Below are 18,102 nucleotides of genomic sequence, written 5' to 3' on the forward strand. Positions count from 1 at the left end.
TTAGAAATGTGTGAGTGTTATAGAATTGTGATTGTTTTTTTTACGTCGAAACGTACTGCAACGGATTGATGTGCTTTTTAAAAAGAAATTGTATTCAGTCAGGGAAGTGACAGACTACCTTTTTTTACTTAGATTAATGGACGAGCTCATGGTCCACCTGGTGTTAAGTGGTTACCGGAACCCTATACATCTAAAATGTAAATGCGCCACCCACCTCGAGATACGAGTTCTAAGGTCTCAGTATCCGGAAACTACACTGTTGCACCTTGAGACATTAGATCGAAGTCTCATTGGTACATTGCCTATCCCACTATTCAAAGCTCAGCGCAAAAATACTTCGCTGCAGAAATTGGCAAAGCAATGGTGTGAATCTATACCTACATATAAATAAAATTGGAGTGTCTGTTTGTAATATTGAAATAACCGCTTTTTACTACATGCGCATGAATATATATACGGTACATACACCATAATAACATTTTTTACAATTTTTGTCTGTCTGTCTGTCTGGCTAATATCTGGAACGGCTGGACCGATTTTGATGAGACTTTCTTTCTCCTACTTTTTTTAGACTAGCTTCGCCCCGCGGCTCGCGGATCGCTAGTCTACAATAAGCCTTACTTACCACTGGTGTATTAAGATTGACATAAATTTCTATCACAATAAACCAATAATTGGTGTTATTCCAGGGTAAGGGCATGATGGAGACGTTCTGGTTGGAAGGAGAGATCGAAGAAGAGGAACAAGACGAGGCCTTGCAGCTGTTCTCGGCCTTATGCGGAGACAATTAATTATTAATGGTTAAATTCCAATGGCACGTTTCGAGCTTCGAAGGATTCCCCTCTGGCCAATCTGCGCTCATACTAGTACTTTCTAAGCTTACGATTCGAACTACATTCTTAACTATACATATAAATAAAATTGGAGCGTCTGTTTGTAATATTGAAATAACCATTTTTTACTACATGCATCTGAATGTATATACGGTACATACACCAAAATAACATTTTTTACAATTTTTGTCTATCTGTCTGTTTGTTCCGGCTAATGTCTGGAACGGCTGGACCGATTTTGACGGGACTTTCACTGATAGATAGCTGATTATATAAGGAGTAGCTTAGGCTACTTTTTTTAGACTAGCTTCCCTTCGCACCCGCGAGTAACATCGCGGGACTCAGCTAGTCACACATAAATATATTGTGTTCAAATTATATTATTCTTTACTTATAAACTTTTGATCTTCATTCAATAAGTTAGGTACCAAAAAAATTTCTATAATAATTGCCTTAGGACAAACTGAACCCTTTTTTTACGTAGATTATGCGTTCACTAGCTTTAGGACCCTTTAGCGTCGATTGCTTTTTGTCGTTAGCGTATTCCTTCTATCCATGTAACCATTGGTTTAGCCTTTGTTACTGAATTCGGTAAGGTCTTGTGAGTCCGCGCAGGTAGGTACCACCGCCCTGCCTATTTCTGTTGTTAAGCAGTAATGCATTTCGATTTGAAGGGTGGGACAGCCGTTCTAACTATACTGAGACCTTAGATCCTTAGAACATATATCTCAAGCTGGATGGCGCATTTACGTTGTAGATGTCTATGGCCTTCAGTAATCACTTAACACCAGGTGGGCTGTAAGCTCGTTCAACCGTCTAGGCGATAAAGAAAAAAAGAAAAAAAAAAAAAAACATACAGTACCTCTAAGCGATAATCGCAGGAGAGCACATCTAAGCCTCACTAGAGATAAGTAAAACCAAAGACAAAATTCTATTCATGATCATTTATTCAACATTTGAATTAAATTCGACTTTAAAATATATTTAATTTTTTTTAATAATATTATATTTTTGTTAATTATTGCAACATTTTATACATTTAAATAGTCACAATGAAATACATTTTTCTCATATATCACGTTGAGTACATAGTATTTAAGCTTTAAATTGATATAAAATTTAGAAAAAATATAACAATTGCATTGAAGTGAAGAATTTAAAGCTAAATAATATATTTGTTTTTTAAATGATTCAAAAAAAAAAAAATATTAGAAAATAAATACTAAATTTATCAACAAATCAACGTTTGAATTTCTTTCAAACCCTTTAATAATATATTATTGATGTTTCTATTATTTTATGTACAAGATAATGCTGTACACAAGAAATATTGTATAGATTAGTTTTTTTTTTTTATAGCTTAGATGTGTGAACGAGCTCACAGCCCACCTGGTGTTAAGTGGTTACTGAGCCCATAGACATCTAGAACGTAAATGCGCCATCCACCTTGAGATATAAGTTCTAAGGTCTCAAGTATAGTTACAACGGCTGCCCCACCCTTCAAACCGAAACGCATTACTGCTTCACGGCATAAATAGGTAGGGTGGTGGTACCCACCCGCGCGGACTCACAAGAGGTCCTACCACCAGTAAAAAGTTTCTTCATAAATGTATACTGGTCTGTTTATAAATTAATGATCACACTATAAATAAGACTTGTAATTGGTACGTTGGCACTGAGGTACATTGGGACGGTTAGATGTCTAATATTGATAACATTAAGTTTAAACTAATTGAATTATTTTCATTTAATTATACTCGCCTTTATTATTTTCATTTAATTATACCAGACGCTTCGAATTAGTGTCATATATCGAGGGGAGAAAGGCTGTTTCATTTAAGAGACATTTTTACAACTTTACAGATTAAAATTTAAAATTTTAAAATATTTTTTAAGTTTTTTTTACATATCAATATCATACAAAAAAAACTTCATCAGCTATTTGAATGGGTATACTTAATTGAAGGTCAATTAAAAGCATCGAAATGTTCATGCTTATATTAAATAATACGCATCTTTAATTGCAAAGGTACATGTCGCGTATTAAGTGAAATGTCGCCTAAACCAAATAGCTTATAACCCCCCGATGTAATTGATAACATCAGAATCGATTTTCTTTGAAGTCTTTTTTAAAGCACACGTACGTAAATACGGTTTTGCTTGCGATTCTTCCGAGTAATTGCGTACAATAGATTCAAGAAAACAATGGCTAATAGTTTATGCATTTGCACATACATTTGTATCGGCAATTACTATTACGTGTTGTTTTTTTTATTACACATAAAAAACAAACGATCTGTGTCGAATTAAAATGTACTCTCTGCGCTCGTCCCTATTACGAGCAGGTATTTTATGTGAAAATCGATCGGAAGCCAGCTGCGTGGACTCATAGACTCATTTAACACTGCCAATAAAGTTATTCAGAGCCGGCATGGAAAAAAAACACTTCGGCTGACCCAGGTCGTGCCGTGGGACTAGTCAATAAAGAGTAATTTGTGTCTTTATTTACGGCTGTACATGTCTAATTCTTATTACGTTTTTATATTCAAACAAATTCACTAAATTCAGATTAACTCAAACAAATCTCAATGATTTCTCTTGTTAAATAATTACCACTATTATTGTAATTACAATTTTTTTAAATACGGATGAACAGCTGCCGTAAGATATAAATTATTTGTGATACGATTTTTTTCAACGCGACCTGTTATAAGGTAACCACTATCTATTCCTTTATTTCTCAAAAGAGCAATAAATCCGAATATTCAACTTAAAAAAAAAAATCTATGCAAAAAATACTTTACACAATTGATTTACAATTCTAGAAGACACACGTTCCGATAAAGATTTATCTCGAATAAAAAATATATTAGACGTGGTGGTTCTATTATTACTAATATGATACTTTAGAAAAATGCTTATATAATTAAATAAATAAGTGTACATGTAAACAATTTGTTTTATTTACATTGTAAAAAGCATAGTTGTACTTAATTATTAAAATATCGAAAACTTAACAACATATATACTTAAAATTAAATAGCGAGTTGATTAAAATGTAAATGGATAATAAATTTTACATTTTAATCACGTACATACGCAAAAATCTTCAATAAATCGATTTTAAACTGTCGACACAATTAAAAATACTTTTACGGTTTTATCGCGGCAGTTAAAACAAAATTTAAATATTGATGAATAACGAACCTCGGTCTTACTTGACCACGAAACCTGTAAAATATTTGATACGTTACAAATAATATAGGCGAAAATAATAAACTCGTGATTAAGCCGTAAAACTTGTTTTAATTATGTATATCGAAGAATCTAAAGAAATAAATTATGTCTCGTAAGCCGAAGAGAATATTTACTATAACTTCACAACTGCGTATTGTTTTTTTTTTATTATATTAAAAATGTAGCTCACATGAAAATATTATATATAATTCGTTCTCTAAATATTGATTTAGAAAAAAATATATTCTAAAATACCTTCAATAACCATCATGTAAACATTTCATAGCTCGACGAATAAGTACATCACTTATACAGTACGTTACGTACTTAATGCTATTTGTGAATGGTAACCGAATCCTTCAGTCTTAGTGCGATGAGGGAAATCCAAAACTTATTACGACGCCCGTGTGCCATCTACATTTACGTGTATTTCTAAATCTAAATATCACATACGAATCGTGGAAAGAGTGAAAATAAATAAACAAAAGAAAACTTTACGTCTTGCACCAAAAAATCACCTTCAATCTATCAAAACACGTCCAGTAAGTATGCTTAGTGCAAGTTTTTTTAAAGTTCTCGATAGCGTAAAAGTAAACCCAATTTTGTATGCAGTTGAAACAGCGCCCCTAACGGCAAACATAGGCAAACGATCCCATTCCATACAAATATGAGTTAACTTTTACGCTATCGAGAACGTTAAAAAAACTCGCACTAAGCACACTGATTAAAGTATCACAACGTGATCTTAGACTAACAAGTACACTTACGTCTAAGGAATGCGGTTTACGACATACAAATTCGTCTACTTCTTGAAGAGAGCCGTCACCTCCTCGATCGTTCTGTTCTTAGTCTCGGGCAGCTTCAAATACGTGAACACGAAGAATATAATCAGTAGGATCGTGTACGGTATGAACACGTAGTTCCCCAATGCTTCCGACATAGGAATGAACGTTAGACCCACGACGAAGTTCGCGAACCAGTTAACGAGAGCGCCGACGCTGACGGCCGCGCTCCTGGCTCCCTGACCAAACAACTCCGACAGTATCATCCACGGGATCGAACTAGGTCCGACGCCGAAGAACGCGACGTACAAGAATGTGAATATCACGGCGAATATACTCATCGTCGTGTTGTTCTCGTACGTGAAGAACGCGATCGTCATCAGTATAGAGAACGCGGTCATGCCGCCGAGACCGCACAGTTGCAGAGTCCGTCGGCCGAGTCGGTCCATAAGGGGTATCGACACGAGGGCCATCACGAAAAGAATGCTGCCCACACCGATCACAGCTAACCGGGCGTCTTCTTCAGACAAACCGGCTTTTACAAATATCGTGGAGGAATAGTACAATACCGCGTTGATTCCGCCCAACTGTTGGGATAAATGCATCACGATACCAATCACGAGGGGTATCCTCAGGGCTGGGGTCGTGAACAAATCCTTCACGGAGAACTTCTGCTCTTCTCTGGCCGCTTGATCTTCAAGGTGCATATCGTTAATTTCGTTTTCTACATCGCTGCTCCCTCGAATTTTAGTCAAGGCCACTCTCGCTTTCTCTTCGTCGTGGGCGCATAGCAACAAATACCTTGGTGATTCGGGCGCGAACGGTAGCATAATTAATTGAATGGCAGCCGGAACGACCGCTAATCCGAGCAACAGCGGCCAGCCTTCGTCGCTACCCAAAATCACATCAATACCCAAAATCTGGCCACAGGTCATGCCGAATCCTACAGCTAATTGGTTTACGGTGCCGAAAGCGCCGCGCATTCTTACCGGTGCTATCTCGGAGACGTATGTAGGCGAAGCCGTCGTTGCGAAGCCACAGTTGATTCCAATCAGGAATCTACCAATGATGAGCATTTCAACTGAAGTCGCCAATTTACTGAAACCCATAAAAGCTGCTCCAATAATACCGAATGCTGCGTTATAGAGCAAGGCTTTCTTTCGTCCCTGAGTATCGAGCATCCAACTGGCAAGTGGACATCCAATCATGCCTCCTACGGCGAATATGCTGACGATAACACTAAAAATGAGCGACGGCTTCGCTTCGTAATTATCACGTACGAAGTTCTCTATGAATTTTCTCGGGGCGTTAATGACGCCGGTGTTAAAACCGAATTGTAGCATTCCCAAGACGGCCGCGCTCACCGCGTACAGCAGTGCCCCCGTTGTACCACCGCTCGACATCTTTGCAGGACGAGACAAGGGACCTGAAATGAGAAAAATAAATCTAATTTAATTAAAACTGCGTATGCGTTACAGTCTCCCGACTCGCTAAAACACGATTGCGCGGTATTCAACCATTAACAGACCACTACACTACTACAGTCCACTACAGTCGTCCAGATAAAACCGTAGTGGTCCCGCAGTAGTCGAAATTCGAATTTCGACTATAATTAATTGAGATTTTTTTTTTTTTTTTTATTGCCCTTGTAGGCAGACGAGCATACGGCCCACCTGATGGTGAGTGGTTACCGTTGCCCATGGACTTCAGCAATGCCAGGGACAGAACCAAGCCGCTGCCTACCGCTGCCTACCGATTATCAGTTTGAACATTATTACGGTTATATGGTCAAAGACTATTTATACTTCTATAATCACAGATTTCGCCAAGACTAGTTACACTATAGACAAATAATATTAAAGAGTTACAATATTAACCTATTCTCAATTTGACCACAGACTTTAAGCAATAACAAAAGTTTGACAATACACAAATAATAATATATGTATATATTGTTATGTGTGTGTGTCAAATACATGGTAGTGTGTGTAATATATTTTTATTGATATAATATACATATATCTAATGCATAATTAAAAAAAATTGCCATCTGCACTTCTTCTCTATATTCTCTATCAGTGTGGGAAGCCTCATAAAGTCCGCGCAATTTTCATAAAAAGGTGTACAAAAAATTTTGCTTCACGTATTAATATATAGATATCCGAAAGAACATCTCATACTTGACAAATTTACGATTATTTCCAATATTATTATTAAAAACATTATTATTTGCAATCAAATGTAGCTCTTATAAATGTCAATGTCGGGATCAATTTTATTTAAAAAAGATTATCAGTAGCCTTCTCCGTTGAGTGCCAAGAGAGTACGATAAACCAAATGGCATAATTTGAAACATTGTTTACGTAACTGATATCAACAAAATATCGTTTTGTTTCTAGATATCAAAGAATTTTGGTACATAATTTTCCTTATAAGACACTAACCGCAAGAAACCATTTTTTTGATCTTAAGAAGTGAGTTTGTTTTCAACCGAAAGATCCAGAAAATTCAAATCTAAATCGTTTATATTAACTTAAATGTCACTGAAAGCGTGCTTGTTGAATTTCAAAACGTTACCCGTGACACATGCTCCAGAAAAATCTACATTTATAACATGTTTTTTTCTTACCGATGAAATATAATAGCTTACTTCAAAAAGAAAAAAAATCGTAAGCACAAACTATTAAAAAATCATTTCATACGTGTATGTAGTTTTTTTTTTATTCCTTAGATGGGTGGACGAGCTCACAGCCCACCTGGTGTTAAGTGGTTACTGGAGCCCATAGACATCTACAACGTAAATGCGTCACCCACCTTGAGATATAAGTTGTAAGGTCTCAGTATAGTTACAACGGCTGCCCCACCCTTCAAACCGAAACGCATTACTGCTTCACGGCAGAAATAGGCAGGGCGGTGGTACCTACCCGCGCGGACTCACAACAGGTCCTACCACCAGTAATTACGCAAATTATAATTTTGCGGGTTTCACTTTTATTACACGATGTTATTCCTTCACCGTGGAAGTCAATCGTGAACATTTGTTGAATACGTATTTCATTAGAAAAATTGGTACCCGCCTGCGGGATTCGAACACCGGTGCATCTCTTCAAGACGAATGCACCGGACGTGTTATCTTTTAGGCCACGACGACTTCAAAAATACTTAAAAGACTTAAAAAATAAGAAAACATTCGGAAAAAGAAATGGTACAAACATAAAAACGATACGTTAATTTATTTTTCTCGCCTCCTCCATTGATTTCATTCAGAAATAATAAGTTCTCGCGTGTTAAAATTAATAGCTCAATAACAAAAAATCTTCCAACCGTACAGAAATAACTTACAACACATATTATATTTAATTGACCGATTCAGAAATGACGAGAACAAAATACAAACTTGTATGAATTCTAGACATCAGAATTTAAAAGTGTTTTTTATTTCTTTTTACGTCAGCGGGAATATATTCAACATCAAATATTTTACTACCTAAAGACGTCTGACATTTAAATTAGATATAGCTTGTTTGTTAATAAAATAGATCATTTATTGCTATATTGGGTAAACTGTGTTTCAATGTGAGCAATATAAACAATATTACTACCACGATTTTGAGTATACTTAAAATATTTCTATCTAATTTTGGTTTCTTCTCGAAAATCTATACGCAATTATGATGCATTTAGTTGATCTGAAGAAGAATTGTCTCACTACTAAATTAACCGTCAGACTGAGGGAGGGAGAGGGAGAGAGAGAGAGAGAGAAAAGTTAACAATCAGGCTGAAATAAAACGATGTACAAATAAACTAGTTCTTATCAATAAAGGATACATACAGTATAATGGATCGAATGCATGATGATAATCACACTAAGATTTTTTATTAAGCTATAGGAATTTCGCCAAGATAAGAGACTTTTCAGAAAGTTTTAGTAATCGGTAAATGAAGAAGGGATCCGTGGCTATTATGCATTAACACACTATAGTCACCAAAGAATCCATAGACACAACCCAGTGAGTTTCTCGTCGAATCTTCTGTGGGTGGCGATTCTGATTCGGTGGTAGATTCAGCGATGCTCTTGCTAGGACCAGTGTTAGCAAAATCTCTCAGGTTGAGCCTGTGAGCTCACTTACCGGTCCACAAGTAGTTGGAACCTATTTTAAGAAAACGATCGAGCGCCTGTCAACCCGGGGCAAGGTAGACTGGTTCAGAGGGCGCGGCAAGTCTATCGCAACGTGGACTGACCAGATCAGTGTGCTTAGTGCGAGTTTTTTAACGATCTCGATAGCGTAAAAGTTAGCTCATATTTGTATGGAATGGGATCGTTTGCCTACGTTTGCTGCTAGGGTCGCTGTTCCAACTGCACACAAAATTGGGTTAACTTTTACGCTATCGAGAACGTTAAAAAACTCGCACTAAGCACAAAAGACCCCAACCAATGTTTTGCCCATGCAAGTAAGTCCAAGACGCGAAACCGAAATAGCGCAGCGAAATAGCATCGGGATGTAAAACCCGTCACTAAGCACATGATGTTCACATCCACTCTGCCCAGAGAGAGATATTAAAGAAGAAGAAGAAAACACAAAATGATCATAAAAAATGCAGAAAACGGATACTTTTTATAGATATACTGACAAACTGATAAAAAACCATTAATTTCTACAGAGAAAAAAAAGACTTGTAAAGGTAATACATATAACACGACAAACAAGCAATTATAGTCATAGCAAAGTAGAATATAAAATTTTAAAATATGTATACGACTCACTCACGACTACTTGACGCGTACAAGCGTTAGAACAAAACTGGATGTAGTAAAATTTATATCTTTGCTACGTTGAGTTTATCGTTACTGAGATAAGAAACGAGATCTCTAAATGAGATGAAACAAACGGTCGATTGCGATAATGCTTTTAAAATATCGATTGCTTGATAACAGCATAAGCCAATAGACACAATGTAACAGCATGAATACGATCGTCGACCAAGAAACACGAGACAGTCGTCTGATCACACTCCAAGCTCTAGTTTTTTTTTTTTTTTTGTATTGGTCTTTATTTTATACCACACATCCACATAGCGAATTCTGTTTTAAGTACTAGTATCCTCTTCCCTGCGTGGTATTCCTTAGTACTGAGCCTCGTGACCAACCTTTTGTATCACTTTCTCTCGCTCGATTTTCCTGCAACTGTTTCTATCTCTGGCGGTGTGAGGGGCGTTGCGAAATGTGGAATCAAGAGCGGAGCGGATCTGTATAGTTTAGTCTAGATCTAGTATAGTCTCCTTTTTTATGATTATTTTATTGGCTTATAGAACAAGTTCATCTGGTGTTCAGTGGTTACCAGAACCCGCAAGCACAACAACGTAAATACCGCCACACAACTTGACACGTAAGTTCCAAATCTCAATTTTGTTTTTTCGAACCTCGCGTATGACATGTCATAGATATAGAGAAACATTATAGAAGGCATTTCGTCTCAGAGCCGGATATAAAAATTATGTTTAGGAACCTACTGTGAAACGAAATTAAGGAAAATTGTAGGGTTGAATCTAATAAGTGATGATCGGATCATCTAAAACAGTTACAATAAATACTTTCCATGCAACCACGTAAAAATACAAAGAGAAGCAGTCTTTTCTTAGATCAAAGGATTTCTAATGTTCCATAATAAGTCTAGGGTAATCGCTTATCTGAATATCTATAAGCTAATCTTTGATAGCAATAAAAATAATTAGATAGTCGTTAACCGACAAATAATCATTGTAGGCAATAGCGTTATCTAATTTTTTATTTGTAATAGATTAAATGTTACTCTACAAGAAAATCCTGTAGCTTCGTCTGTATTCAATTTGTAATATTTATATTATACTCGTAATTAATGTAATCCAAGTCAGTCCACAATCTACAATATCTTTTCGCGTCCAAAGCGATACCCTGCATTACTGTCTAAACGAGCGTAACCAATGTGTACACTATTGCATTAAAATAACAAATAAATATTATTAACTATTAATAATACGGGCGCCAAAATGGCATTTGCGAAATTGTAAGAAAAACTTTACGGTACATCCATAAAAACTATTGATAAAGACACGTACCGAGAATTAGACACAGTCGGTACAATTAGCATGACTAATTAACGGATAATAGCTTAATGTTTGGTACCGACCGCAAAAACATCTGTTTCGTTCAGCAATTCTGAAACTACCACTGGCATAGTCATGTTTTGACTCAACGGCCAATTTAAGATTCCAAAACTACGAAAAGAAAGTTTCGAATACATTCCGTGGATAAAATAAACAAGAGATTGTTGTGCAACATATAAACACGAGATGTTTATATGTGTTTTCATGTGATGTGTTTTCAATAGCACAATTAAGGCATCTGATGTAGGAGGAACAGGAGTACATACCGGTATTCGCGTTTTGGCGAGGGCTTTGGTCACCAAAAAATCATGTCTTAAGTCTCAAAATTGAGAAATATTGAATAAAAAAGCGCAACCGGCATTCTAGAACAGTTAATGGATTGAGTGAAGGAGAGTTCCTTGCTCGGCATCAGCATTAGCGGGAAAAAAACCGTACCGAATTGTCTTTCGAGAAGTTTCTTTTGCCTCTGGAGGTTTACAAATGAAAAGACCATTTTAAGGTTATAATGAATATTTGTTTTATGTGGTATTTATATTGAAACCAAGGCGAGCGTTCGCCGTGACTGGTTTAGCAATTCCAGTCACAAACGACATTTATTTCAACATATAAAATAAAAACAAAACACTATACAAATTTTCCTTGAGATCACTTTGAACATATTTGGTTTTTTTTCCTAAAAGACTATTTCTCAGAAACCGTGTACCTGCGGTGAATACATTAGAAAAAAAAATATACAATTGACACATCCACAAATATTATTATGATGAAAAAAAGTCTTAAAGTTTCTTTAAAAACATCATCGAATTAAGTCTAAGTCAGTCGCGACACGTACCTTATATGAAATGATTAGCACTTCCACTAACTTTCGATATATAATTAATATAATTTTGTAATAATTTCAACAGAATATCAATACTTTGACGGTTCACTACGGCGGTGTGAAACGCACTGATGGCGGACGTAAGGTCGTCCGAGTGAAACCGCTGTTAAGGCGCAGACACACTGTTGCGTTTGTTGATATCATTAAAATTCGAATTAAAATAAAAGTTCAGCCACTCTGAGATTAATGAGAAAGGAAAAGACATACAAACAAACAAAAATGTTCTTCTTCTATTTCGTAATAATACATAAATTTATGTTTAGTGGAGGTAGTAAAATTTAATGTCTAATATTTCAAAATTTTATAAAAGTGAATTTTAAATACTTATTACTTAAATTTTGCATTAGTATAAAATACTTTATATTATGGTTTGGACAGCACTGTGAAATAGATGTATTATTAGATAGGTACCAAGTAATAAAATTTAAAAGTTACCCTCAATCCAAGACAGTTTACTTTTAGTTTTAGTTTTAGGAAACTTCATTTTGATTACAGAATTCTGGATCTTTCTTGATCGACTCTTTAAATATGTACCTGAGTACACATTTAAAAAAATTTTTAGAATAAGTTTTGCTATACTTAGTAATACATACCGAGTAATACAGACCGAATATCCATAAGTTACAATGAAACTGTTTTTCTGATGATTGTTTTTCTAATGATTTATTCATTTTATTGTTAATAACCCTTAACATACTCTATGGAAAAGTTCATTTTTTCACCTACAACATGTTAATAATTATCATATAAAATAACTATTATCTCAGACTTCAAAAACAGCTTACAAAGATAAATGAGAAAATAATCAATTGTATACTCGGATACGAACATAACTTGTGCTCCAAGCTTTACAATCGTAAGAAAAACCAGTTTATTCAAGCACTAACATTGAAGACAATAACAAGACTAAAATTACCTTGCGCGGTCTCATTAATTCCATCAGACACGTGGCATTTAAATATGTACCTACTCGAATATTTAAATTCACGGCACAGACTGTCTAGCTCCAGCTTCTACAAGCATTACTGACCCATCATTCATTCGCAATAGTTTTATCAACGCCTTATTTCTCTACCAGTCGTGTACCACGGTTCAGTTAGAATTTGTAAAACAAAAATAGAATAAAAACATGTTACATTTTCCGGTATAAAGAGTTACTTATGCCCCCTTCTCCGGTTCGTAAACTACCAGACGATTTGTAGTTTATTTTGGTACGTATATAAGATATACCCGATGTTGCCCGGGCCATGTCTGTTAATTAAGGCTACAGAGCGTATATTGCGCGAAATTTCATTAAAATCGGTTCAGACATATGTGCGTTATTGAGTAACAAAGATTCAAACACAAAAACTTTCACATTTTATTATCTCTGCAAATCTAGCTTCCTTTTCACCTCCCTCATTTCTCTCTTCATCATTAGTGCCGTAAGATTATTCGGCCAAGAAGCAGTCGTGTACTCTGATTTTTATAATCATAATAACAACTGGGAACAAATCACGCACAGTCATCCGGCCCCAATTTAGGATTCCCTGTGTTATGGGTACCAGAGACTGACATATACAAGTTTAAACATATAAATATATAGATGATAAACACCCAGCCAAAGAGCAGACAAATCTGTTCATCACACGAATGTTTGCCCGACGTGGGAATAGAACTCACGATCCTTGGCGCAACAGTCAGGGGCTTTAATTACTGCACCACCGATTTGAAGAGACAGCCGTAATTAAACTGGAGACTAAGCCTGATATCTCAAAATCGGCGACTGCATTGACGCTATAGTGCCTTGCCCTATACCTTCCAACACCAGGACCGAGTATGTCATTCAAATTTCGTTAAAAAATAATCATTTTCCCTGTAATTCCCTGCCTTGATCTAACGGGTGGTATCCAGTTTGTAGTTTGTTTTGATCCACAATTTGACCAACCCCAAAATCGTAGACTTTAATCAGCAAATCAATTATCTAAAAATCTATCTTCCTTTAAAAAAAAATCTATTCGTATCACATATAACCATTCGTTAAAATATCCGGTTCGACGTAATTTTATGTTTGTCATTTGATAATACGATTTACGCATTTATTGCGACTGTTATTTTAAACAGATCATTGTGAATGAATTGTAAACATGCGTCCACATATGTAGTACCGACGTCAGAGGTAAACTTTAGATAGACATCGGTCTATCTTCTAGATTCTTCTTCTCTCTCTGTCACCTCACCTTATAAACTTTTTATCCTAAAATTAGATGACATTATGAACACCGCCGATTCTCAAAGATTCACTATCAGCCAGGCTTATTTTTTTTATTAAAGGTATACCAACAGCATACATATTATCCAATAACATAAATCCACCAACATGACAACGCAGCTCAGTTATGCATGTCATTGAACCTTTAGCACAAACAACATTCAATGAAAACGATAATTACGTTACTCAAATTACATGATGTAACAAATGAATATAAAGTTAGGGTAACCGATTTCGCATTAATTCCTTAATTAACATGAGTATTAAGAACCGTAATGACGCAACAAAATTAATTCTAAACAGAAGCAAAAATACGGGTTATATTGATTTTTTTATTTAGCTCTGAATGTATTTTATTGGTTTACAATTTAATCTAAACTAAAATTTAGAATCTAAAGTTTAGATGGTTCTTTTTTTAACAGGTTTTTGCTAGCGTGACCCGTATCTATTTATCTATATATTTAACGGAATCTTTGAATGTAATTTTAACCAACTTCAAGACGTTCGATTGAAACTCAAAAATTTGCACACGAATATTAAGACTGATGACAACACAATAACTTTATTACTTTGATCTAATTGATATCCTGACCAGGGGCCATAGGGTAATTTGTATTGTTACTTAAGTTATTATTAATGTTTTTAAGTATAATATACTTCTTCTTATCAGCCCACAGACCTCTTCTTATCAGTCCACTGTTGGACATAGGCCTTCGCCGGGTTGGAACGCGATACACCGCCCACCGGGTTGCCCTTCCATAATATGTTCGGCGACGACAGCGACGACGACAATGCGGACCGCATCGCAGTCCGCAGCCGCCGACGCGCCTTCCCGTCCTCCTGGTGCCAGCGCGCTAGAGTGACGGTAGCGTGCGGTGCAGTCTCAACCCCCTTGGGTCGCCCCGTGATCATCACCGGGAGGAGACTGCTGGACATAGGCCTACCCCAAGCCTTGCCACAAAGACCGGTTCTGCGCTGCCTGCATCAAGTGAATCCCCGCGAACCTCAATAGGTCGTCGGTCCATCTTGTGGGAGGCCTACCCACACCATGTCTTTCGGTGCGCGATCGCCACTCAAGAACGTTCTACGCGCAATGTCCACTGCCACTTAACGTCGCAATTCTTTGGGCTATGTCGGTTACCATTGTTTTCCTGCGAATCTCCTCATTTCTGATTTGATCTCGCAGGGAAACTCCGAGCATAGCCCTCTCCATTGCTCTTTGGGTGACCTTGAGCCTTCTCATGAGGCACATTGTGAGCGACCACGTCTCAGTACATCGTATAACGTATCAATAAAAGGATGTCACGACGTATAAATCGTATTCATGTGATTAGTAAACAAAGCCGGCTGAGCTTCTGACCGGGTCATCTCAGTGGGTCACGATTCCGATTCGGTGATAGATTCTGCGAAGCACTGCTCTCGCTAGGGCTGGTGTTAGGAAATTCTCCCAGGTTGAGCCCGTACGCTCACCTACCCGTCCGGTCGTAGCTGGAATTGCCTCTTAAGCTACCAGCGAATAAGGTAGGGAAAAAAACTATTAAACACATACAAATCTGTTATTTTTATTCCTTAAATAAAAGTATTCCCAAGGTCTCTCTGCAGACTTCTTTTCTGAATAGATAAAATTACTGTCCATAATCTGTTATTTCATTCAATTTGTCGTTCGAATTACAAGAATTATTTTTCAACACAGACATCGTAATAACAAACTGTTCTTTACCATATTTTCGACTACGATTGACTGTAATTAAACTTGTTTTTCTAGTAGAAATTAAAAAAAAAACTTCTAATGATTTTAATTGAAGCGTGTTTACAGAAACTTCGATATCGGATTGACCTTGTGAGTACTGGTGGTAAGACCTGTTGTGAATCCGCGCAGGTAGGTACCACCGCCTTACCTATTTCTGCCGTGAAGCAGTAATGTGTTTCGGTCTGGAGGGTAGGGCAGCCGTTGTACCTATACTGAGATCTTAGAACTTATATCTCAAGGTGGGTGGCGCATTTACGTTGTAGATGTCTATGGGCTCCAGTAACCACTTAACACCAGGTGGGCTGTGAGCTCGTCCACCCAAATAAGCAAATAAAAAATTTATTTGATAGTTAGCTTTTGGGTTCTGAACTTTATTTCTTTTAGAACAATCAAGTTTGATTTTTTTTTAAGGGATTTTATGACCTGGTAACTGAGACCTTTAAGTCATGTCTTATTTTAATTTATATTTTTATGAAAAATGATAATATGGAGTGAAATGAAATGATGATGATCAATTTGAGATATTAATCAACTGTGATGAAATTAAATGATATGAAATGAGATGATATGGGATGAAATATAATCTCAGTAAAATGGTGGTCATTTACATTCTCGCTCACGACTCGGTCGTGCGCGGACGTGCTTTCCGATCCGTGGCCCGCTTGCGAGCTGCGTCTCTGAACTCACAGTTGTGCTCGACAGTGTAGTGACCGTGAATACATCGTGCTTACAATTCGGTAGTGCGGACGTGCCGATCCGTTGGTCGCTTGCGATTTGCGTCTCGGAGTCCATTTTTGTGCGCTAAAGTTTTGTAACCGCGAACCCACCCTTTACCAACTGCCTTTTTCAAGGCAAAACCAATCGCTACGTTCAGGCTTCCTGTGGCACTCACAGGCTAGCGATTTCCTAACCCTTCCCAAAACAACAGTCTTTTTCAAGACTAGACCCCCGCTCGCGATTCTGCCTGCTGTAGCACTATACAGCCCGAGCGGGTTCCTTTCCTTTTCCCCGCCGATTGCCGTTTTCACGGCATAGGCATTCCCCCCCCCTGCTCCTTGCTGTTCTGCAGCACAGGGGGGTTACAAATCCTATCCGAGGCCTCGCCTTTCGGCGAGTTCAACAAAAGTCCCGGGGCCGCCCCCCCGGGCAAGAAGACCGAAAAAAATGGAAGAAGATAGTGCTAGTGATATTGTCGGGTTCCTCCGGGATAGGTACCCGTCAATTAGGGCCGAGTACCTAGAGTTTAGGGCCGCCCGTGGCAATCCCTCCCCCCCCGCGTCCGTCGCCGCGTACTTCAAACGTGCCTCGGAGGCACGCCGCGCGCCCCCAGCCGCCGCGTCAAGTTCGAGCGCACGTTCCGACGTAGCGACTCACGAAGCGCCTAACGCTACCCCCACCCCCGCGCCCGCGTCGACTACGTCATCGCGCGTTTCGTCCGTCGCGACCTCGATCGTTTCGAGTTCAGGCTCCGATACAGAATCGGAGATGGATTTCGAATCCGCGTCAAGCCCTCAGCCTGGAACTTCGGATAGGTTCCAAACCGTAACGCGCGGTAAAAAGCGTACTCGCGCCGTGGAGTCCCGGAGCTCCACGACGAAGCAGACTAAATCCGCGACCGCCTCCCGCCCGCAGGTAGTCGTGACACCGGAGTCGGACTCCGCTCGCCGTGTAACCCCACCGCCGCGTCCCAAACCCGCGCCCGCTCCTAAAGTAGCTGCCCCGCCCCCGCTGATTCTCCAGGAAAAAACTGCGTGGTACCGCGTTTCCCAGGCCCTTCAGGCAAATAAAATTAATTATACCCATGCGCGTAACGTCGCGCATGGGATTCAGATAAAGGTCGCAACGCCGGGCGACCATAGGGCCCTCTCTTCATACCTCCGAAAGGAGAACATAGGTTTTCACACCTATGCTCTTCAGGAGGACCGCGAGCTCCGCGTAGTAATACGCGGAGTCCCAAAAGAGCTAGATATCGAGTACATTAAGGAGAATCTGACCGCTCAGTCCCTCCCGCTAGTTAGTGTGCACCGGATGCACAGTGGGCGGGGCAAACAGCCCTACAACATGATTCTAGTAGCGCTAGAACCCACCCCGGAGGCCAAAAAGAAGATCGCAAGTCTCACGACAATTTGCGGCCTATCCGGGATCTCAATTGAAGCCCCCCATAGACGTGGCACTCCCGGGCAGTGCTACAGATGCCAGCTTTACGGCCACTCGGCTCGTAATTG

The 18,102-nt window shown here is 38.3% G+C and overlaps 2 protein-coding genes across 5 annotated transcripts in view; one reads left to right on the forward strand and one right to left on the reverse strand.

Annotated features, from left to right (window-relative positions):
• LOC114253093 (soluble guanylate cyclase 89Db) overlaps window positions 1-948 on the forward strand; it is a 38,843-nt gene extending 37,895 nt beyond the window's left edge. For both annotated transcript variants that reach the window (XM_089728149.1, XM_028187855.2), the window contains one exon: window positions 690-948. In XM_089728149.1, the coding sequence (XP_089584275.1) occupies window positions 690-791 (102 nt within the window). In that variant the 3' untranslated portion in view covers window positions 792-948. The remainder of the gene's footprint in view (window positions 1-689) is intronic.
• Window positions 949-3,772: 2,824 nt separating this feature from the next.
• Window positions 3,773-18,102, reverse strand: part of LOC114252986 (glucose transporter type 1) — a 33,489-nt gene continuing 19,159 nt past the window's right edge. For 2 of the 3 annotated variants that reach the window (XM_089728150.1, XM_028187713.2), the window contains exon 2: window positions 3,773-6,278. In XM_089728150.1, the coding sequence (XP_089584276.1) occupies window positions 4,873-6,255 (1,383 nt within the window). In that variant the 5' untranslated portion in view covers window positions 6,256-6,278 and the 3' untranslated portion in view covers window positions 3,773-4,872. Of the gene's footprint in view, window positions 6,279-11,828; window positions 11,947-18,102 lie in introns of those variants that run through there. The other variant, XM_028187714.2, reaches the window with a different exon arrangement.

This window comes from Bombyx mandarina, chromosome 06 (genome assembly GCF_030267445.1).
Source record: "Bombyx mandarina strain Sakado chromosome 06, ASM3026744v2".
Classification (NCBI taxonomy): domain Eukaryota; kingdom Metazoa; phylum Arthropoda; class Insecta; order Lepidoptera; family Bombycidae; genus Bombyx; species Bombyx mandarina.